The following is a 24900-nucleotide window of genomic DNA, read 5'->3' as shown; positions in this document are numbered from 1 at the left end:
TGAATTGTGCCTTTGCACCTCCAGTAGAAACAAGCATCAATCAGAGTCACATCACAGATTTTATTATACAAGCTTTGGCCTCTGCATGTTGGATTTCTTGCATGCAGAGGCTATTCAAATGTGACACCCAGAAAAACAGGCACTTTGGGCAATCCTGCTTTCCCACACCGTGTAGCCAATCCGATTGTCGGAGCAAGCCCAGAACAAATTTAAATTTTAGATGCCGTAGTCCCTAACTACAAAGGCTTTTACCTAGCAGTCAGTTGCGGAAGGTGGGGATGGGGGACGGACACACACAGTTGTTTACCTTTCACATTTACATAAACGCACAAGAAACAACATAAAAACACGACACATCTGTCAGATGTTTCAAAGTGTGCATTACATCTTTGTGGGAAACAATAAACAACCGCCTGCACTTTTTTAAAAAAATTTTGGTATCAGGTTTTAGTTGTGTGGAAATACATATAGCTGGTGCCATATATATTGACATATAAATGCACGTCTATGCGATCCTCTCGCAAGAAAGGGGAGCAGGAGGGTTCTCTCAATCTTTCACAGCCGCCGCGTTCCAGTTTGCAACTGGCGCAACAGCACTTCTCTGGCAAACGTACGCGGCGCTTGCTTGCAAAATTACGTCCCGGCCGACGTGGGGAACTTTTCCAACAATACTAATTTGGATTTCAAGTTCAAAGAAACAGGAGGCAGCGCAGTAAAATTCAATCTAATCCCACTGGTCGCATGTATGTGCGCCAGCACTCTGTGAGTCTTCTTGTAATGTGACAAGTGAACAGGGTTCATCTCCATAAGTATATGTGTGTATGAAAACATGAGTGGGTCACCTGGCATGAGGTCCTCCCGTTTGTCATACCTGTTAAGGGAATAAGCAATAAGAAACAGCTATTAGTTTTTTTCTTTTCTTTTCAAAAGTAAGACCATTGCTCCAGTCTGGAAATAAGCAAGGCATAGTAGTGGGAGGATAATAAAACTACTACTACTACTACTACTACTACTACTACTACTGTTGTTGTTGTTGTTGTTGTTGTTATCATCATCATCACATGCTGTTCCCCTTTTTTTGCTTCTATTCATTCTTTTATTTATATTTTATATTTATTTACATTTTAAACATTCTTTTTTAATTGTAATTTTATTTTAACAAAGTAATAAAAAGGTAAAGGGACCCCTGACCATTAGGTCCAGTCGTGGCCGACTCTGGGGTTGCAGTGCTCATCTCGCTTTATTGGCCGAGGGAGCCGGCATTTGTCCGCAGACAGCTTCTGGCCAGCATGACTAAGCCGCTTCTGGCAAACCAGAGCAGCACACGGAAATGCCGTTTACCTTCCTGCCGGAGCAGTACCTATTTTTCTACTTGCACTTTGATGTGCTTTCGAACTGCTAGGTTGGCAGGAGCAGGGACCGAGAAATGGGAACTCACCCCGTTGCGGGGATTCAAATCGCCGACCTTCTGATCGGCAGGTCCTAGGCTCTGTGGTTTAACCCACAGCGCCACCCGCGTCCCAACAAAGTAATAATCATAAGTAAATAAGAATTCAGAAAATGCACCCCACCACCGAGACCATACCATTGTAACTCCCAAAATTCCAACATCTCTTGCGATGGTTTGACCCCTTTCCGTTTTAACAGTACGCATTGTACAAGCACCATCCATATCTCCTCAGAATCATTTCTCCTGCATATTCCCTGTCTTACCTTAATGGCACATATTAATTTATCATTAATAGTTATATCCCACACCTCTTTATACCATTTTTTCCATTTTATGTTCTACTTGCCCCTTCCACTTCCTAGCTATCATAATTTGTGCAGCTGTCCATAAATTTGTGAGCAAGTGCTTCATAGGAAAACAGAAGAAGGATACTCTTTCCCACTTCCTCTTTCAGCTCTATGTGCTTTTCAAAGCTCAGGTTAATTCTACTGGAATTAACTCAGGTTAATTCTCCACGGCCCATGGCACTCACTCAAAAAACCTGCAGGCACAAAAAAGGTTGCCGACCTAGGGCTACTTTAACAACTATTCCTGCACTATACCCAACTTTAGTAAAGGTAAAGGGACCCCTGACCATTAGGTCCAGTTGTGACCGATTCTGGGGTTGCGGCGCTCATCTTCCTTTATTGGCCGAGGGAGCCAGCTTACAGCTTCCGGGTCATGTGGCCAGCATGACTAAGCCGCTTCTGGCGAACCAGAGCAGCACCTTCCCCTTGGAGCGGTACCTATTTATCTACTTGCACTTTGACGTGCTTTTGAACTGCTAGGTTGGCAGGAGCAGAGACTGAGCAATGGGAGCTCACCCCGTCATGGGGATTTGAACCACCGACCTTATGATCGGCAACTCCTAGGCTCTGTGGTTTAACCCACAGCGCCACCCGCATCCCCTATACCCAACTTTAAAACCCAACAATAAAAATTGTGCGTGCCACACAGCTTGTGATGCTGGACTCCTAATTCACATTACTCTCTGCTGTCGTGGTCAGGAATAATAATGCTAGGCAACAGCATCTGGAGAACAGCGTTCAAAATTTGCCAGGCGCATTTTGCTCCTGGATATCGGCCTCTTGCAACCAAGTGAAGATGCCCGGGCACCAGGATGGCGCATGACGTCTCCACCAACTGGAGGTTCCTGCCTGGGGGATCTTTGGATCTTGACTGTTTTCGGCCCCGCGTACCCATGATATTTCATCTGCACCCTCAGAATGAAGCAGCCTTGGTGGTAGGAGTCCTCAACTTCTATCTCCCTGAGATGCTCCAGAAGGACACTATGGTCCAGAGTAATAATAATAATAATTTATTATTTATACCCCGCCCATCTGGCTGGGCCTCCCCAGCCACTCTGGGCGGCTTCCATAAAAACCAAAAATACAGTAAAATATCACATGTTAAAAACTTCCCTGAACAGGGCTGCCTTAAGATGTCTTCTGAATGTCAGGTAGTTGTTTATCGCTTTGACATCTGCTGGAAGGGCGTTCCACAGGGCGGGCGCCACTACCGAGAAGGCCCTCTGCCTGGTTCCCTGTAGCTTTGCTTCTCGCAATGAGGGAACTGCCAGAAGGCCCTCAGCACTGGATCTCAGTGTCCGGGCAGAATGATGGGGGTGGAGACGCTCCTTCAGGTGTACTGGACCGAGGCTTTAAAGGTCAGCACCAACAGAGTACCAACAGCTGCCAAGAGATCCAACTGAACGAGCAGAGTGGTTCTCCCCCCATCTCCTTCCTGACAAATATCCTCCACCCGGGGGTGCCAAGGCAGTCTGAGTGCCATGACCAGGCCTGAAGCCAAGCCGGAATGGATCCCAGTAATCGGTTTCCTCCAAGCATGCATGAAGAAAACCAATGGCTGATACCAAGAGTGGCGGGGAGTGCAGTTAATAACGCGCATGAGTGTCTTGTGATGTCTGCGCCAACGGATCTGTGCCGGTTTTCTCAGCCTCTGCTCCTTGGTCTGCAAAGGTTCATGAATTACTTCTAGAGCGTTCAAAACGCTCTGCAGAATTTAAGGAGGGGGAAATGGTGGAGACCAGGGGTCAGCAAACTTTTTCAGCAGGGGGCCAGTCCACTGTTCCTCAGACCTTGTGGGGGCCGGACTATATTTTTTGGGGGGAAATGAACGAATTCCTATGCCCCACAAATAACCCAGAGATGCATTTTAAATAAAAGCACACATTCTACTCATGTAAAAACACGCTGATTCCCGAACCGCCTGCGGGCCAGATTGAGAAGGCAATTGGGCTGGATCTGGGCCCTGGGCCTTAGTTTGCCTACCCATGGTTGAGACTGTTCCAGCGTGGAAGGACTTGGGTTGAGGTGGGCCTCCAGAGCCACATTCTCTCTCTCTTTTGCATAGAACTTTTATTAAATTTTCTGTTTTACTGCATATCATAAATCCTTGCATATTTTACAGAAACTATACCATTCAGCATTCCATTATAACATCCATCAAAACTTATTTACACTGTTGAATTTATCTTAATGCTGCCAGCGTTTTTGGCTGTACACAGTTATTCCCCATATATTCAATAAACGTTTTCCAATCTTCTCTAAACGTTTGATCTTCCTGTTCTCATATTCTGTATATTAGGTCCGCAAGCTGTGCATATTCCATCATGTTAAATTGCCACTCTGGTTGGGATCTCACTCATTTTCCATTTTGGGGCTAACAAAAGAAAAGGCCGCAGTAGTGGCATACATAAATAACCTTTTTTTTTGACACCTGGGAATTTCAGTCTGAATTATCCCCAACAGAAAGGACTCTGGGGTTTTTTGGGAAAGTACTTTTAAACATTTTTTTCCAAATCATTATGGATCATTTCCCAATACACTTTTACCCTTTTACAAGCCTACCACATATGAAAGAACATTCTCTCCACCTCTTTGCATCTCCAGCACCTATCTGATTCAGTCTTTATACATCTTAGCAAGTCTAAAGGTAAAGGTAAAGGGACCCCTGACCATGAGGTCCAGTCGTGGCCGACTCTGGGGTTGCGGCGGTCATCTGGCTTTATTGGCCAAGGGAGCGAGCGTACAGCTTCCGGGTCATGTGGCCAGCATGACTAAGCCGCTTCTGGTGAACCAGAGCAGCACATGGAAATGCCGTTTACCTTCCCGCTGGAGTGGTACCTATTTATCTACTTGCACTTTGATATGCTTTTGAACTGCAAGGTTGACAGGAGCAGGGACCGAGCAACGGGAGCTCAGCCCGTTGCGGGAATTCGAACCGCCGACCTTCTGATCGGCAAGCCCTAGGCTCTGTGGTTTAACCCACAGCGCCACCCGCGTCCCCTTAGCAAGTCTACTTGAAGTTAAATACCATCAGTAAATCATTTTCAAGTAGTTCTCCTTCAAACAAAAACAGCATGTTATTTGAGAGCCACATTCTCATAAGGACAACCTTCACACGCACAACTCCCCATCCTTTTTCCGGACAAGAGAGAGGCATCATCATTCAAAGTCACATTCCAGTCCCTCAAAAATGACTACAGAAGGGGTTAGAACACTGTCTGGGAGACAGAGTAGCCTAGGCAGTTTGCCCAGAAGAAGATAGGTCTGTGGACCACATTCAACTCCTGGGCCATAAATAGAACAGTGTGGAAAGAAACATGGAAGGTTATCTATGATGTTCTAGGGAGCAAGGAAGATTTTCAAAAAAAATGCCAAACTTGGGCAATTTTTAAAACTAGGCTGTTTTGCCTATCCCATCGCCCTACTGTTTTGTAAGGGAATAGCACAGACACTTATTTCCACTTCATTTCATTAAAAAAAATAAAGGATCGTGGCAGCTGTTGCAGAAAGGGGAGGTGCAAGATTAAACCTGCAGCACTGAAATACCCCAAAGAGTATCTAGCATAGATTTCACAAATACAGAGGTACCTCGGGTTACAGTCGCTTCAGGTTACATACGCTTCAGGTTCACATCATTTGTAAGGGGAGAAATTAAACCTCCAAGTATGTTAGGCATATTCTGGTAGTTTCTTTAGAAGTGTTAACACTATCCACTCTATTAAATAATAATAATTTTGGTAGATTTACAGTAGTACCTCTGGTTACATACGCTTCAGGTTACATGCACTTCAGGTTACAGACTCCGCTAACCCAGAAATAGTACCTCAGGTTAAGAACTTTGCTTCAGGATGAGAACAGAAATCGTCCTCTGGCGGCGCAGCAGCAGCAGGAGGCCCCATTAGCTAAAGTGGTACCTCAGGTTAAGAACAGTTTCAGGTTAAGAACGGACCTCCAGAACAAACTAAGTTCTTAACCCGAGTATCACTGTACCCAAATCAACTGTGTAGGGCAAAGTGGGCATAGGCCAGAATGGCACATTGAAACACAACCGGAAGGGGTTGCCAACCAGCAGCGGAAGGAGCTACACCAAGGCGAGCCCGTGATAGGGGGCATCAAGCCTTTTCCGTGGGGCTGAAGCAGCAACAGGGCACAGCTGCCTGACTTGTAGCGATGGCAGAATGCCTGTGCGCATCGACTAAATGCAGCCCTGCCCACTATTCCGATTGCAAAAAGCTGCACGTCTTATTCACCTCCCCAAATCCTAAATTCCTTTGCTATTAACAATGCCCCAGAGAGAGGCATTAAAATTGATACAAGTTTCTTTGGGGATGCTTCAGGCGATTTATCCGCATTTTCCAGACAGAACGGAGAACATGATGTGCACATAAAATACTGGTCCAGTAAACATCTCATTAAGTCTACCTCATTTGCAAACTGTGTCTACGGCCAAGATGTAAAGAGCGTTTGATGTCTTTATTCTTTTTAAAAAATGAAAAACTGGAACCTGCCTTTAATGCCAAATCAGACTTGAGGTTTGTGAATAACAAACAGAACCGCATCCCTGCCATCAGTCTCTGTCTATCCCAAAGCATCTGAGATTAGGACAATGATTTCAAGTTCAGCGGATGCGATTCCTACGCAGCATTGAGCCCTGCCTTACTTTAAACACAATGCCTTATGGTCAGCGGAGGCCGCTACTTTATACACACCTAACCTGGAGTCTAAACCACTGAGCCTCTTGGGTTTGCGGATCGGAAGGTCAGAGGTTTGAATCCCCGTGACAGGGGGATCCGTTGTCTGGATTCGAACCGCCGACCTTCTGATCGGCAAGCCCAAGAGGCTCAGTGGTTTAGACCACAGCGCCACCCGCGTCCCAGGTTAGGCTAAGAGATGGCAACTGGCCTAAGGGCACCCAGAGGGCTTCACTGTCTGATTGGGGATTTGAACCCTGCTCTCCCAAGGTCCTAGTCTGGCACTCTAACAGTTACGCCACCCTGGCTCTTCTCACAAACCGCACAGAAGGTGACACAAACTTCTGTAGCAGACCACTACGACTCTTCCTCGCTAGCAATGGGTGACAAATTGTTCTGATTGTTCCCCTACTTTTTCACCCTTGTGCATCAGTTCTGCAACACTCGCTTGGCTTCCTCCGGCATCAGGGAAAGGTAGGCTGTGATAGACACCCGGGGAGCTAAGGGAATAGCCAGGCTGGCTGGCTCCAGTTAATCGCACCCATTAATGTCTTCAGCCCTGTGTTAGCAGCGCAGCCTATCAGAACTACAGGATGTGCAGCCCAAAATATCTAAGAGGCACCAGGATGGCCAAGGTCCGGCCGAAAAGAACAACAACAGGGCAGTCTGCTCCTCAGAATAATCTCCCTCCATCCCTAAGTATGAAGAACAAGTCTTGTGCAAAACAGTGCAGACTTTTTTGTTTGAGGAACCTGGCCCGTCACTGGGCAGATGCTCCCGCCCTCATAAATTGGGTTGCAGTTGCCAGCTGCACGTAATCTAAGCTAGCTGCTAATTGAAACAGTAAGTATGGGATGCTTGCAGGAGAAAACCAAACACCTGGCTGGCTCCTCGGGTAATACTTTGCCCCCGGCTACTGAAGAAGCTGTCATTAAGGCGCAAGCTCTGCCAAACACTATTATTCAGCCCTGTCCTTTCATCCTGGTTTTGCCCAGATGATAGAGAGCATGCCTTGCATTAGCATGTCTGTCAAGATGATGTGCCGTCAGTCACCGGAGGAAGACAATCAGCCGCCAGCCATTTTTCTTGAGGCAGATTTGAGGCACGGCGACGAAAAGGCAGCTCAGGTGTCCTATATGAGTCACAGAGTTTATGTAGGTGCTCAGAGCTGAAACACGGGCTCCTGCCAAAGGGCCGAGGCTTCTCACACACATCTTAATCGTGCTGACATCCATTTAATTGAATTTAGGCAGTTCTGAAGGCGAAAGTTTGGGAAAAATATTTGCCTAGATTTCCATTAATGGGAAGTGGGGAAATTCCTATATCTGGCGATATAGTAAGCCCACAACTTACTCAATCAGCAGATTGCATCAAAAGCCAAAACTGCATCTAGAATAGAATCCAAGTTCTTATTCGTATTAAGAAGAATAAGAAATCAAGATAAAATTTTCATATTTTTTTTTTTTTACAAAAGAACGGAACGGTTTATTGAATATTTACCGATAAATTATAAACAGATAAAAACATTGGCAGGATTATGGTAATAACCTGCAGTTTTATAAGAGTATATTTTTAAAGGAGATGAATAAATGAGTAAATTCAGTTAATTTGGATATACAGAAGGTACGAAAAACAAATTTAAGGAAGTGCAGAAGGAGGCAGAAGGAAATTTTGAAATGTCAAAATGATTGTAAAATTAGTGAAATGTATAAAATTAGTGAAATGTATAAACTTGAAAAGCATAAATAAATAAATATTTTTATATTAATGATAAAATAATAGAATCCTAGAACGGTAGGGTTGGAAGGGATCCCAGGGGTCATCTAGTCCAGCCCCCTGCAATGCAGGAATATTAGTTGTTGTGCAACACTTTATCTAAATTATACAATTCCGCATTTGAACGACTGGTATTAATAATTGTATTATAAATTGGTATTGTTGTAATGAGGCTATTACTGGACTGTAATGGAAAACTAATAAAAATGATTATTATAATATATATATATATATATATCTTACTTCCAACGTGAATTGACTTCTAAAAACCGAGACACCCCGGTCTGCGCTGCAGCTGCATCAATATGGACGGAAACATCTGAGGAGAGAACAAAACAGTGCTTCTAAATAAACAGGAGCTCAAGACAGAAACACTTGAAGGGAAGGAGTAAAACTTAATCAACACTGGGGTAGGGAGAATTTACATGCTTTTTAGTACAACCCCGTGTGTTGTCCGCCAGCTGGAGCCTGGTGTAAAATAATGGACATATACTTGGAATTACACTGGCTCCCAGTACGTTTCAGAGCACAATTCAAAATGTTGGTGCTGACCTTTAAAGCCCTAAACGGCCTCAGTCCAGTATACCTGAAGGAGCCTCTCCACCCCCATCGTTCTGCCCGGACACTGAGGTCCAGCACCGAGGGCCTTCTGGCGGTTCCCTCACTGCGAGAAGTGAGGTTACAGGGAACCAGGCAGAGGGCCTTCTCGGTAGTGGCACCCGCCCTGTGGAACGCCCTCCCACCAGATGTCAAAGAGAAAAACAACTACCAGACTTTTAGAAGACATCTGAAGGCAGCCCTGTTTAGGGAAGCTTTTAATGTTTAATGGGAAACCCAGCCAGATGGATGGGCGGGGTATAAATTATTATTATTATTATTATTATTATTATTATTATTATTATTATTATTAAGAACATGGTACCTCTGATCACAAGCCCAGCAAAATAATTACTTTCCAGTACCAGAATCGAGCTCAGAGTCCCTCCCTGCAGAAATCCATTTCCGATTTCCTCTCTCCTCCAAGCTTTCTTTATTTCGTCAACCTTTTTTATGTTATTTTGTGGGGGGGGGGGGACTTTATTGTTGCCGCTGCTGTTAAGCTGGCGGTGACCAACGTGCTGCCCCCTGAAATGTTGTTGGATCCTAACTCCCATCAACTCTAACCATTGGCTGTGCTGTCTGGGACAGATGGACCAGCGATATCTAGAGAGCACCACATCAGATGAGCAACTGAGAGCCAGGATTTTTTGCTGACCTGCTACTCAAGATCTGCCACTGAATCTACCTGCCGCCCAGGGAATTTAAATCAGTGAATTAATAGGTGGCTACTTAACCTTTCCCTCAGCCACTGGCCACATTTTAAGCACTATGATGTCATCCCCCTCACTGTGATGTCATTCCCCTCCCAGAGCTACGGTCCTCATGAGTTCCTAGTGAAGAAGATCTTTTTAAAACCATTTTTGGGAACCGTAGCTCCGGGAGGGCAACAGTGGTCTCCTAACAGCTCTCAGCACCTTTAACAAACGACAACTCCCAGAATTATTTGGGAGAAACCGTGACCTCAAAGTGGTATCTGGGCCTGGGTAATGCATCGATACATCGCCCGGGGCCGGTTTGAGGGCCAGAGTGTGATGGCGTCTTTGTCCGGCGGTGTATCACAGGTGAAACTGCCGCCATTCCCGAGTCAGGAGAGGTGCTGCCGTTCACCCACGATATGCCACCAGACTTAGGCGCCATCATGCTCTGCTCTTCAAACTGAGAGTAGAAGAAGAAGAAGAAGAGTTTGGATTTGATATCCCGCTTTATCACTACCCGAAGGAGTCTCAAAGCGGCTAACATTCTCCTTTCCCTTCCTCCCCCACAACAAACACTCTGTGAGGTGAGTGGGGCTGAGAGACTTCAGAGACGTGTGACTAGCCCAAGGTCACCCAGCAGCTGCATGTGGAGGAGCGGAGACGCAAACCCGGTTCACCAGATTACGAATCTACCGCTCTTAACCACTACACCACACTGGCCGCAAGGTGCCAGAGTCGACGGAGCTCGTTTTCCCCTTGGTGTGCCAGGTGTTGGGAGGGACTCGCTCTGATGTGTGCAGAAGAACAAGCCGCCTTGGGCCGGGCCCCACAAGGCACTGGTGTGACTTTGCCGTCACTCCCGCTGAGGGATCAGAGATGGTCTCACTGCATTGTGTCAGGCTTCAGGGAATCCAGCTTCCTCCCCCATAGCCGATCAAACAAAAGGGAATTCTAACCAGTTAGCTTCTTTAATAAACACAAGGAAGGACAAAAGAAAGCATCTAACCAGAATGGCGGTGCTCGCAATTAAGGTCACTCCCCGCTCCGTCCCAATTAATGTACGTCATTCCTACGCCTTGTAATCTGAGCTTGGAGCCTCCGTATTTTCTTTTGTGACACTTTCTGAGCCCTCCGGGACTTTGGGGAAGGGGGGGGTGTTGCCCAGAGACTGTGAATCTGTTAACCCTCTCTCTCCTACTGTTTCTTCTGATAGCTGCTCCCCATCCAGTATTTCCCAGCTTCTGCCTTCTGAACTATGCCCCTCTGCAAACCACTCTTCCAATTCCAATAAGCCACCCAGAGTGGATGGGGAAACCCAGCCAGATGGGTGGGGTATAAATAATAAACATATTATTATTATTAACATCATTATTAATTATTATTATTATTATTATTATAACTGTCCTCCTGCTCCTGAGAAGATTCAGGGTCAGGATTAGGAGGAGGGGACCCTCCTCAACACGGTCCCTAACACATTGCCTTGCAGAACCAGACCCGAGACAGCTCGTTTCTCCATCAGCTTTTCAACATCACAATGTATCACCGTATCACAACATTTGGCTGGCGATACATCACAGTGTTGAATACCTGGCGCCGCCCAGCCGCAGTGGCATCACAGTGTTTTGGGCATATGCGGTGAACATATGCACTTCTCCATTCCGAAGCCTCCTCAAAGCAGCTTCCCGAAGCCGAGCTACGCATCTGCAAACACACAAATGACGCCCCGCGGACTGTCACGGGACCCAACCCCAAAAGTCTCTTCCTTAAGTTTCATCTCGGCTTCACGCACCTGTTGTTGGAGACATTAACTGGTGCAGTTTCTGCATGGCGACTCCTCCAGGATAATTGAAGTGGGAAACATACAGTGATACTCCCGAGTAGACAGCATTAGCTAGAAGATGTACTGCAACAAAGAGAGATGCCAACTTATACAACCAAGACTTCTTGTAGTTGTTTAGACTGCAAAGGAGAAAAGAAGACGAGACTTAGCGGCTGATCTTGTCTTTGCGTAATATATCCAACTCAAACACAGTCGTACCTTGGAAGTCAAACGCCTTGGCTCCCGAACAAATGGGCTCCTGAATGATCGAAATCCAGAAATGAGTATTCTGCTTTGCGAACGTTCTTTGGAACCTGAACGTCTGACGGGGCTTCCGATTGGCTGCAGCAGCTTCCTGCAGCCAATCAGAAGCCGGGCTTTGGTTTCCGAATGTTTTGGAAGTCAAATGGACTTCTGGAAGGGATTCCGTTCAACTTCCAAGGTATGACTGTACAGGGCGAAAAAAACCCCACATTAGGGGTGCTGATCTTGTCTCCCCGTAATATATCCAACTCAAATATTGGGGGGGAGGGGGCGACTCCCACCTTGGGGTGGCTCGGTGAGTAAATAGAGAGTGAGGATGTGAATGGCTTCTAGGCCAACATAAATTCACACATTTTTCTTCCTTCAGGTCAATTTTACCTTGTTAGGTGAGCCTTGATAGAAGGAGGCAACTCAAAGTGATTCTAAAACTGGCAAGTAATGCATTACCAATAAAACAAAGGACGAAAATATTTTAAAAATAAAATCTTAACTTACATTCGTGAGCAGCCTTTGGCAGCCACAATATTGAAGATTGGGAAAGTGTATATAATAAACCGCAGCTCTTTGTGTGGGAGAAAGGAATACAGAAAAATAAAGCCAAGTGTGGGCAGAAGTAATATTCGAGTCCTTCTCTCTCCTGCACCTAGAGGTATGAATAGAATACTGCAGCCCAGGGCACGAGGCATGGCTGAATAAAAATACCACAGGAAAGGAGAAGTCTACAAAAAAAAAGAGTTAAGGATTTTAATTTTTTTTAAGCTGCCTTTTTGAATGTTTCCAGTGAAGAAGCATGTTACGTACTCACAGGCCCTGAATCAAGACAAAAGTTCTATTTTAGTGGAATACAGAAACACTAAGAATGTGTTCCAGTTTTTGAACGTTTTTCGGAAGCTGAACGTCCTGTTGGCTATTGTTTCCGTGGCGCCTGCGCCAATCAGGAGCTGCACCTTGGTTTTCAAACATTTCGGAAGTCCAACGGACTTCCAGAACGGATTAAATTTGGCGCTTTTGTTTTTGATATTTCTTTTGCGTTTTTGTTTTTGAGGCTTTTTCAGTTCATTTGTTTTTGTGACTGTGTGGAATCCCAGTTCAGCTACTGATTGATTGATTGATTGATTGTGTGGCTGCAGAAATGAATAAAAGCTGACTATCATCAGTGCAGGTAAGAAAATAATAATAATAATAATAATAATAATAATAATAATAATAATAATAATAATAATAATTTTTTATTTATACCCCACCCTCCCCAGCCAAGGCCGGGCTCAGAGCGGCTTACAAGCAATAATAAAAACAAGATGAATGATTACAACTTAAAAACAAAAATAAAATACAACATTAAAATAATGGAATATTAAAATGTAGCCTCATCGCAGGCTAAAATAAATTAAATAAATTTTTTATCTACAATACTGCCTTATTTATTTTATAGTGCAGTATGATGATTATTGCTTTCATTTTATGGTCTTGTTAGATAGTAAAAGTCATGTTAAATTGATGTTTAAGGGGTTGTTTTTAAAAGTCTGGAACGGATTAATCCGTTTTGCATTACTTTCTATGGGAAAGCGCGCCTTGGAACAGACGTCTGGAATGGGCTGAGTTTGAGAACCAAAGTACCACTGTGTTCCCATATGGCACACCTTTGTAAAAGAGCAAAGTTTGCACAGAATCGTAAAGGGACCCCAGGGGTCATCTAGTCCAACCCCCTACAATGCGGGGATCGTTTGCCCAACATGGGCCTCGAAACTCACAATTAAAAGTCTCAATCAGTCGAGCCAAAGAGATAAAATAAGAGGGTACAATGTTACGTTATGTGATTATATGTAAAACCAATAAAAATCAGAGAGAGAGAAACTCACAGGGCATCAGCTGGGATGATCATGCCAGCTCAGAATACCTGACTTCACAGATGCTGTACCACACATTAAAGGATACTCCCCAGTTGGAACTTTTATTTAAAACGGTGTTATACCAAAGCACTTTCCCCTCAGGCCACAGAAGCTGCCTCCACAACATGGAATCCAAGGCTACGGTGAGGCCTAAAAGAAAGAAACATCCCAAAGTAAAAAGTGAAACGGAAAATACCTTTTCTTTTCTTTTTCCCACTTGAAGCAATGAATTTGCTTCCCATATAGACATAAAACACAATCTGAATTACAGTTGAATAAAAACCTTCACTCTGGGTTGAAGTAGCAGGCAGGATTTGAAATACAGTGGTACCTCGGGTTAAGTACTTAATTCGTTCAGGAGGTCTGTACTTAACCTGAAACTGTTCTTAACCTGAAGCACCACTTTAGCTAATGGAGCCTCCTGCTGCTGCCACGCCGCCGGAGCACAATTTCTGTTCTCATCCTGAAGCAAAGTTCTTAACCCGGGGTACTATTTCTGGGTTAGCGGAGTCTGCAACCTGAAGCGTATGTAACCTGAAGGGTATGTAATCCAAGGTACCACTGTATCAGCAGCTGATTATTGAAATAAATAATGATATCAGGGCTTAGATAATAAGTTTTAAAACAGCTAACAAAAAGGAGTAGTAAAAATAAACATCAGGAAAGGTGGGGTGGGAAGTCTAGAAGACGTTATGTATGTATAAAAAAAACTATATGATGGTAAGTGATTTGAAATATCTTTGGAGACTATATTGTATATAAAAAATAAAATAGCTATTTGATGCTAGGTGTTTAAGACTTAGTTTTTAGAAAGGGGTTATTTCTTCACTAGTCCAAAGGTGCATTTTAATTGTTAAATATTTCTAGGCCATCGTTGTTTTTTAGCTTCAAATCTTTCAAAGCAAACAATTCTCCCGAGGCAGTTTCCTTTATCGTTATAAAGCAACAACACAATTTCAGTAAAATACTTCAGAACAGTAATTAGAAAGATCTCTGAGTCCAGCCAAGCAATCCATAAAATTAATGAAGCAGTTTTGGAAGGCTGTTCAAAAGCAGAAATAAAAATAGCTACTAATAACCCACAGCCAAGCTCTGGTAATTCACAGAAACGCATCGACGCTAAAAGCAATGTGAAAGAAAAGACTTACCTAGCCAGAGAGCCCCTGCAGGAACGCTATAGGAAAGCATTTTCACAAAGGAGAGCCTTTTATTAAATAGGGTTATCAGAAGCATAAGACCCAGGAATATGCAGAGCTCAGATCTGAAGACAATAATGGCCAACGCCGAGAAACAGATGAACGAGCGGTGCTTTTGCTGAATCCAAGATGTAACTGCCAGTAGAACTGGTTGACAAAGAAACAAAAGAATCTGTCAGATTAGGGTTTTAAAAATAACAACATAATTTTCATTAAATTTTCTGTTTTACAATTTAAAACATCGATTTAAGCTCTTTTTATATGCAATAACAGCAGCAAGAATATTATTGGCCCAAAAATGGAAGCAAGAAGAGTTACCATCGATTGAAGAATGGAGGATGAAGTTAATGGACTATGCAGAATTAGATAAACTGACAGGAAGGATTCAAAACTGGCGAGACTAGAAATTCACGGAAGACTGGAGTAAATTTACGGACTATTTGGAAAGTAATTGTGAAGAACAGACGACGTTTGTAGGGTTGCAAGAAGTTTTGTGAGGAGTATTATCAGAAGTATTGTAAAAATGGATAAGGGGGAGGATGATTTGTTAAGAGATGTAAAGGGAATATAAAGTTAAGAAATGCATAAGAAGTGGTTAAAACGGTGGATCATCAGAGGTGCTGATGGAAGTCCAAAAAGATTGTATAAGTGGTAAGTTTTGTGGTACATTTTATAATTTATATGTTAAAATTAATAAAAAAATTATAAAAAATAAAAAAAACATTGATTTAAACAACCTTAAAATATCAATTTCTTCTCTTTCCATGGTTAATTTTGCATACTTCGGCCAACCCTCCCCTAAAAAAAAGGTCAACAACTCCTGGCAATGACAATGGGTAGATCACAGCCAGTCTTTTTATACTGTGAGTAGATCACAGTCTCTTGGAAGTTGGACGTACCTGAACTAGACCATTCAATATTTCATTATTACATTCATCAAAACTTATTTACACTGTTGAATTTATCTTAATGCTGCCCACCTTTTCAAATGTACACGATTCCCCCCCCCCAGTATATTCAATAAACATTTTCCAATCTTCTTTAAACGTACGTTCTTCTTCTCTTATTCTATATGTTAGGTCCACAAGCTGCGCATATTCCATCAGCTTTAGTTGCCATTCTTCTTTGGTTGGGACCTTGTTTTTTCCCCATTCTGGATTAACTACTGATCAAGTGGCAAGTTATTTCAGTCTAAAGGCAACGGTGAGTAAAACTGCTTACCGACAGGTAGTGCAAACACGTTGGGGAGCGTTCGAGTGCAGTAGAACATCAGGTGGAATTGCGTCGCAGTTATGAGACAGAACATCGTGGAGACGGTCGGACCAAACTGTTTTCTCACTTCTTTGTGCAATCGCCACAAGGCATAAATCACGCACAGCCCCAGGCTTCCTCGGACTTGCATGGAAATAAAACAAGGTGGGGAGGGAGGGCAAACGTTATCTGTAGTCGAAATGGAAGAATCGACTGCTGCGTCACAAGATTACTCTGGCAATCTGACTGGATTAGAGATTGCAGCAGAGATGAGGAACCTATGGCCCTCCACAAGTTTTTTATTTTTACTATTAATAATAATACTAATAATAATAATTTATTGACAAGTTTCAATTATTTTCAGAGTTTCCAGTTATAAAGAAATAAAGAGATACAAAGAGAAAGAAAAAAGAAAAAGAAAAAGCTACAAAAATGTGCAAAGGGGGGAAAATATATAAATATATATGAAAAATACTCTAACCCATAAATATAAATTTGATATTATTATCCTAATACTTATGTAAATATTAATAGCTACTGCATTTTGTATAACTCATTCAAAGTTTCCCGTTATATAAAAAAAGTGATATAAAGTAACAGAAAATAGAGAAAAATAAAAAGGCACAAAAATGTAAAGGTTGGGAGAAAAACATTTTAAAATATCCTATCACACAAATATAAATTTAATATTATTATCCCAATACTTATGTAAATAATAATAGCCCACTGCATTTTGTATAACTCAAAGTTTCCAGTTATAAATAAATAAAGTGATACAAAGAAGCAGGGGAAAAAAGGCACACAAATGTGTAAAGGTTGGGGAGAAAGCATTAAATGAATATATATGAAAAAATACCCTAACCCATAAATAAAAATTTGATATTATTATCCTAATACTAATACTAATACTACTAATAATTTATCACTTATACCCTGCCCATCTGGCCGGGACTCCCCAACCACTCTGGGTGGCTTCCAACAGGATATTTAAAACATAATAAAACATCAAACATTAAAAACTTTCCTAAACAGGGCTGCCTTCAGATGTCATCTAAAGGTCAGGTGGTTGTTTATTTCCTTGACATCTGATGGGAGGGCGTTCCACAGGGCAGGTGCCACTACCGAGAAGGCCCTATTTACATATTAATAGCATTTGGTATAACTCATTCCAAGTTTCTAGTTATAAAAAAATAAAGTGATCCAAAGAAACAGATAAGACAGAAAAATAAAAAGGCACAAAAGTGTGCAAAGGTGAAAAAACATTATATGAATATATACAAAAAATACCCTTACTCATAAACAGAAATTTGATATTATTCCAATACTTATGTAAATATCAATAGCCTACTGTATTTTGTATAACTCATTCAATGTTTCCAGTTATAAAGAAATAAAGAGATACAAAGAAAAAGAAAAGAGAAAAATAAAATGTGCAAAGGGGGGAAATATGAATATGTACAAAAAATGGCCTAACCTGTAGATACGAATTTGATATTATTCTAATACTTATGTAAATATGAATAGCCTACTGCATTTTGTGTAACACATTCCAAATATTGTCATATTTATCCCAGTCTGCGTCTGTAAGCAGCCCGTTCATAAGTTGCAAGTGTTCTCATATTGTCGATCCAGTTATTGTTGTTGAACTACAACTCCCAGAAGCTCCAGTAAGTGTGGCCCATGCTAAGGGATAATGGGAGCTGTAGTCCAGGATCATGGTTTCCTCATCCACAGTTTGCAGACTATTACAGAGCACACACACACACACCCCGCGTTCCTGTAAAGGGCCTTTCTTGACTTGAGCAACAGATCTCATACCTATCAGCTGGGAGTAAAATTTGGACATTTGCAGCAGGGACAGCACACAGACAGCTGGGCTAGAAAGCAGCGCGACAAACAATGGGCCAAGGAACGTCCTCGGGACGACGCCAGGAAATTCGTGATGATCATACTGTCGTTGAAAAACAAAGAGGCTATAGAAAGGTAGCCGGCAAATGTTGCAAATAACAAATATATGACCCACAAAACAGAAAGCGCACATTTTCTATGGCAATGGTAGTTCTAAATTCGGCGGGTCTGCATAAACGGGGAAGCGCTCTCCAAAGTATTTGCTCCAGAGTGGCCCTGCTGGTATTTGCGGAGGTAATTAAAAAGACGAGTAGTCTAATCCTGAGGCAGCAATTCGCCTAATACAGTACACTTTCCCACGAGTTCCCTCTGGAAGGATTACTATACTTTTCAGTGTATAAGATTACATAACACCGGTCTTGAAAGACCTATACTGGCTCCCAGTACATTTCCGAGCACAATTCAAAGTGTTGGTGCTGACCTTTGAAGCCCTAAATGGCCTCGGTCCAGTATACCTGGAGAAGCGTCTCCACCCCCATCGTTCTGCCCGGACACTGAGGTCCAGCTCCGAAGGTCTTCTGGGGGTTCCCTCACTGTGAGAAGCCAAGTCACAGGGAACCAGACAGAGGGCCTTCTCGGTAGTGGCACCCGCCCTGTGGAACGCCCTCCCACCAGATGTCAAAGAGAAAAACAACTAACAGACTTTTAGAAGACATCTGAAGGCAGCCCTGTTTAGGGAAGCTTTTAATGTTTAACAGACCACTGTATTTTAATATTTTGTTGTAAGCCACCCAGAGTGGCTGGGGAAACCCAGGCAGATGGGCGGGGTATTAATAATAATAATAATAATAATAATAATAATAATAATAATAATAATAATGGTCTTATTCATGGGGAGTGGATAGGGTGGACGTTTGATTGGTTGCTGCCATGGCTGTCAGCGGCTATTGCACACGTTATTGGTTGCTGCGTCAATGGGTGGTGTTGATTGGCTGACGCTGCAGCAACTGGGCAGGCGAATTGCAGCTTCTGCCTGTGAGGGACAGATGGGAGTTGGATTTAGTGACGCGTGTGGGTGAGCAATTTTCAGCATTCCCCCCCAAAAAAGCTCAACAACTCTGTGCAATCCTCCACAAAAAAGCCCAACAACTTTTGGGCAATCCTTCCTTAAAGAAAAGCTCAACAGACTGATAAGTACGGTATGTAAAATATTGGAGAGGCACCCATGCCCTCCTGCTGTTGCTAGATTCCAATTCGTATCTATACATATGTGGGGATCAGACTTGTACTGAATTCAATCCAAATATTTTGGCTTAGCAGAAGTGGAATGGCCTTTACTTTGTCATCTGCACAGGGAATAATAAACTGATAAAACATTTTCCTCTCTAAAGGTAAAGGGACTCCTGACCATTAGGTCCAGTCGTGACCGACTCTGGGGTTGCGGTGCTCATCTCGCTTTACTGGCCAAGGGAGCCGGTGTACAGCTTCCGGGTCATGTGGCCAGCATGACTAAGCCACTTCTGGCGAACCAGAGCAGCACACGGAAATGCCGTTTACCTTCCTGCCGGAGCGGTACCTATTTATCTACTTGCACTCTGACGTATTTTCGGACTGCTAGGTTGGCAGGAGCAGGGACTGAGCAACAGGAGCTTACCCCGTCACAGGGATTTGAACAACCGACCTTCTGATCAGCAAGTCCTAGGCTCTGTGGTTTAACCCACAGCGCCACCCACGTCCTTTCCTCTCTAGAGGGGCATAAACACGGCTTCTTTTTTCATCCATGCCTCTGAACATGGGATGAGAATTAAGTGCTTCATCTCAAATCTCACCCCAAGAGAAAAAAAACATAATGGTGCTCCTCTTTCTACTCCCTCAAGCAATGGGTGTTTGTTTCCATTCTGCCACATCCATCGAAACTCAGAGGCTGAAAACGGAAAGCGTTAAAATCTCTGCTTGGTTGCGTGAAGTCCGCCCTTTCGTCCCATGAACCTAGCAACTCAGCAGGACACCAATCGTAAACGGAGGAAGGTTTCAGAAGGACCCTCCCTGAGTATCATCCCGTTCACCTTGTCGAAGTCCAGTTTGTGCCAAAGGATGTCGTGGATGGCCTGAAGATTGAAGCTCTCTTCCACTTTTGCAAACGGGCAGACTGCTAGGTGCACAAAGGCCACGGCGATGATCAACAGCAACAGAAGCTGCTGTCCTCCTGAAGATCTCTTCTCAGCCATGCCGGATACAAAACATCCACCTGCACGATTACAGTGTGAAATCGAAAGTGAAAAGACATGAAAATGATGTACAGTGGTACCTCAGGTTACATACGCTTCAGTTTACAGACTCCGCTAACCCAGAAATAGTGCTTCAGGTTAAGTACTTTGCTTCAGGATGAGAACATAAATTGTGCTCCGGCGGAGTGGCAGCAGCAGGAGGCCCCATTAGCTAAAGTGGTGCTTCAGGTTAAGAACAGTTTCAGGTTAAGTACGGACCTCCGGAACGAATTAAGTACTTAACCCGAGGTACTACTGTACCGGTGGTATTTGGCTCCTAGTAAGTTAGCAAATGTCACTGCAGATGGTGACAGCAGTCACAAAATTAAAAGACGCCTGTTTTTCGAAGAAAAGCAATGACAAACCTAGACAGCATCTTAAAAAGTAGAGACATCACCTTGGTGACAAAGGTCCGTATAGTTAAAGCTATGGTTTTCCCAGTAGTGATGTATGGAAGTGAGAGCTGGACCATAAAGAAGGCTGATTGCCGAAGAATTGATGCTTCTGAATTATGGTGCTGGAGGAAACTCTTGAGAGTCCCATGGACTGCAAGAAGATCAAACCTATCAATTCTTAAGGAAATCAGCCCTGAGTGCTCACTGGAAGGACAGATCCTGAAGCTGAGGCTCCAATACTTTGGCCACCTCATGAGAAGAGAAGACTCCCTGGAAAAGACCCTGATGTTGGGAAAGATGGAGGGCACAAGGAGAAGGGGATGACAGAGGACGAGATGGTTGGACAGTGTTCTCGAAGCTACCAGCATGAGTTTGACCAAACTGCAGGAGGCAGTGGAAGACAGGAGTGCCTGGCGTGCTCTGGTCCATGGGGTCATGAAGAGTCGGACACGATTAAACAACAACAACAAGAAGTTAGCAAAAATGTATAAGACAGGTACAAATACCTGAGAGAAATGTAAAGGAAAAGAAGGCACCTTCTACCAAAAGTGTTGGTCGTGTAAGGTAATAAAAGCATTCTGGGAAATGATCTATAATGAATTGAAAAAAATGTTTGAAATAACCTTTATTTTTTAAAAACAACAACCCAGAAGCTTTTTTATTAGGAATTGTAGGTACCGACATCACAAAGGAAAAGAATTTTTATGTATGCAACAACAGCTGCACGGATGCTACCAGCCCAGAGATGGAAAGAAGATACAGTCCTGACCAGAGAGGAATGGCAAACCAAGCTGTTAGACAAAACTGACCGGAAGCTCAGGAACCAAGAAGACAAAAACTTCAAGAAAGAATGGAAAAAAACTGTAATTTATTTAGGAGGCCACTGTAAGCAGATGAAAACATTAGCAGGATTCTAATAACACTTATAATGTAACAAACATTATGGAGAGATATAAAATATTATGGAGAGATATAAAATATGGATTATGAAATAATGTGCAGTGGAAAAGGTTGACAATAGGACCCCTGGAGGGGATGGGGGGGAAGCCTAGAGATTCAGAGAAATCTCTAAATATGTATTTGGTATGGTTATAACTCTACGCTGGTAAAATCAAATAAAAATTATTTCAAAAAAAAGGGAAACTTAAAAGACAAATCAGCATCTCTCCACAGAACCAAACACCGTAGGCACAAAGAATAACCATGATGCTGGTTTGGGCACCAAGCTGTTCTAAACCAGCACAGCTTCACACTGCAAGCATGTTGAGCTCAGCCATTTCTGTTCCCTTTCTAGTTATCTGGATAGAAGGTGTTGTTATGAGTTTGTGGGTTTGTGACCCTAAATGCCTGGGTCCAGTAGGTGTTGGAATTTGATTGTGGAAAACGTTACACTATAAGCCAGGTCAGTTGCTTGTGGTTTGTTCGTGGTTTTTTTAATTAAATTTCATTAAAGAAAAAAACAGAACTTACGTCCAATATCCTCTCCTCCCCCACAAACTAAAACATTAATCTACGTATCTTATCAAAGGAAAAAAGAAAAGAGTAAGAAAGAAGAAAAAGAAAGGGTAGAGAGAAGAGAATAGTAATAAGAAAGAAGAAAGAAGAAAAAGTGGCACAAAGTCACAAGAATTTCACAGTGCCTTTGCCACAAGTGCTATTAGAACAAATATACCCAAAACCAAAATTGACCCCTTGCTCAACACAAATTTTCCCTAACAAGCAACACAGAAGATGCTTTGTTCACACTGAGTATTTCACCATGAGTTAATTCCCCCCTTTTTATTTTTATCTTTGAAAGGATCATTAATTCAGCCAAAGTGTTTGTTGTTGTTGTTCTCAAACATCAGCAGATAAAAGGGAGTTGGAATATGAAATACAGCGGAGGTTCTTTTAACAGGGCACACGGCCTTGTCAAACAGCCACCTTAAAAACAAAGCCAGGAAAAGTCAATGTACATCGATTTTTACTAGAGTGTTTTGTTGATTGCCTTGTTTTGCTTTTTTGCCCTTACCAAGTCCTAATGGTCCAACGCCAGGGTAAATCAATAAAGGGGAGAACCAATCTGGAGGAAGGGGGGTTGGTGTTTTGCAGCTCAAATCCAATCATTATTGGTTTCTATTGATTTATTGGTTTGTTTGTAGCTGGTATAGATTATTTTTTTAATGTTTGATGCTATGTTTTGTTTTTCTGTATGTTTGTAAACTGCCCAAAGTGTCTGGGGAAGCCCAGCAAAATGGGCAGTTATTATTGTTGTTGTTGTTATCTGTACCTTGTACTCAGCGCATAACCTGGAAACTGCAATTAATCCAGAATGCAGCAGCTAGACTGGTGACTGGGAGTGGCTGCCAGGACCATATAACACTGGTCCTGAGAGATCTGCATTGGCTCCCAGTACATTTCTGAGCACAATTCAGTGTTGGTGCTGACCTTTGAAGCCCAAAATGGCCTCGGCCCAGTATACCTGAAGGAGCGTCTCCACTCCCATCATCCAGCCCGGACACTGAGGTCCAGCTCCAAGGGCCTTCTGGCAGTTCCCTCACTGCAAGAAGCAAGGTTACAGGGAACCAGGCAGAGGGCCTTCTCAGTAGTGGCGCCCACCCTGTGGAACATCCGCCCATCAGATGTCAAGGAAATAAGCAGCTACAGTGGAACCTTGGGTTACATACACTTCAGGTTACAGACTCCACTAACCCAGAAATAGTACCTCGGGTTAAGAACTTTGCTTCAGGATGAGAACAGAAATCGTGCTCCAGTGGCGCGGCAGCAGGAGGAGGCCCCATTAGCTAAAGTGGTGCTTCAGGTTAAGAACAGTTTCAGGTTAAGAACGGACCTCCGGAACGAATTAAGTACTTAATCCGAGGTACCACTGTATTCTATTTTTAAAAGACATCTGAAGGCAGCCCTGTTTAGGGAAGTTTTTAATATTTAATGCTGTATTGTTTTTAACACTCAATTGGGAGCCACCCGGAGTGGCTGGGGAAACTCAGCCAGATGGGCGGGGTATAAATCATAAATTAATATTAACCTTGGGCAAGCTAACTGCCTCCATTATTACAAACAGCTGGAAAAGAAGCATTATAGGCACTATAGGATATCTGCCTCACCTATACAAGATAGAGGGCATTTAGCATGTCTGTACCTTCGTTGTGCATAATACCTGCTCCCTGCCCCCCAACTTGGTTACATCCATATTGCCTTTCTTGCAGGGGCATTTAGGGGACAGAGATATGAGTTTCTTGCCTCCCTGGCGAAGGGAGCATAACATTATTATGTTGCAAACATGCCACCACACTCTGGATTGAGGCGGGCGATCCGTGAAATCCAGAGGGCATCTTTCGATTGCAATTAGAACCGCTGCGACAAATCAACGACGCCCTCCGAAGAATCCGATTTATTATTATTTATTGCATTTGTAGACCCAGAGGTCGTAGAATAAAATCAAAATACAAAACCACAAAACACATAATCGAAATGGAAGTAACGTCCCAATTTGCCAGCCACCCCCCCCGTAAAAAAACCCACATTTTAAAAGGGCATCGGATCTTTGATCCGACTCTTCTCCCCGTTTACTTCTGCTTCTGTTCCATCCACCCCCCCAAAAAAAACCACATTTTAAAAGGGTATTGGATCTTTGATCCAACTCTTCTCTTGGTTTATTTCCGCTTCTGCTCTCCATTCCTCCCTCCTTCCCTCCGAGATCAAGCCTGCCAAGCCCATCCGACGGAAGGATGAGAAATCCTGCCCGATCCGGACTGAGGAGGAAACTGGACTTACCCGCAAGGCACCCACGTGGCCACTCTAGGCAAAGCCAGCCCGCGGAGCACGTGATCCGCTTCAGGGGCGGGGCCGGACGCGTCAGCTGACTGAAACGCCTACGGAAGTAAGGGCGCCGAGCTAGCATCCCGGCCATCTTAGGGACTGGCAAAAAGCACAGGGCTTAAATGCAGGGGGCATTTAAGAGCTTGAATGGAGCAAGTGGGAAGGGCAGCTGAGGATCATCTAGTCCAACCCCGTGCAATGCAGGAAGAGGCATCTGTCCCATAGGGGGATAAAAGATGCAACCTTGGTAGGGTTGCCATATTTCAAAAAAGTAAAAACCCGAGAGTTGTGGAGCTTTTTTTGGGACAAGCCTAGGGTGAAAATTAGGATGCAGTTGTGGAGCTATTATTATTATTATTATTATTATTATTATTATTATTATTATTATTATTATTATTATTTCTAGGGGAAGCAAAGATCTTGGGGTTGTTTTTTTTTTTTTAGTAAAAGCCAGGATTTTGGAACTTTTCTAGGTTATTTTCCGAGGCGATTTCCAGGACGTATGGGAGCCTTTGCATTATCAGCACCACGCTCTAACCCAGGCACCTCTAACCTTTGGCCCTCCAAATGTTTTGGACCACAATTCCCATCAT

The 24900-nt window shown here is 43.3% G+C and overlaps 1 protein-coding gene across 1 annotated transcript; it reads right to left on the bottom strand.

Moving 5' to 3' along the window:
• Positions 1-47: 47 nt before the first annotated feature.
• ALG12 (ALG12 alpha-1,6-mannosyltransferase) lies at positions 48-24330 on the bottom strand. The gene is made up of 10 exons (XM_081929163.1): positions 24263-24330; positions 19893-20074; positions 17797-17929; positions 15949-16122; positions 14680-14874; positions 13578-13681; positions 12138-12361; positions 11349-11518; positions 8508-8583; positions 48-871 (listed from the first exon to the last, which is right to left on the bottom strand). The coding sequence occupies exons 2-10, from the start codon at positions 20052-20054 to the stop codon at positions 634-636; spliced, it is 1476 nt and encodes a 491-aa protein (XP_081785289.1). The 5' UTR covers positions 20055-20074; positions 24263-24330; the 3' UTR covers positions 48-633.
• Between the last annotated feature and the right edge of the window lie 570 nt (positions 24331-24900).

The sequence above is a fragment of the Podarcis melisellensis genome, assembly GCF_964234715.1.
Source record: "Podarcis melisellensis genome assembly, chromosome: 10".
NCBI classification, from domain to species: domain Eukaryota; kingdom Metazoa; phylum Chordata; class Lepidosauria; order Squamata; family Lacertidae; genus Podarcis; species Podarcis melisellensis.
The sequence above is the reverse complement of the archived record's forward strand: the minus strand, read 5'-3'. Positions and strand labels throughout refer to the sequence as shown.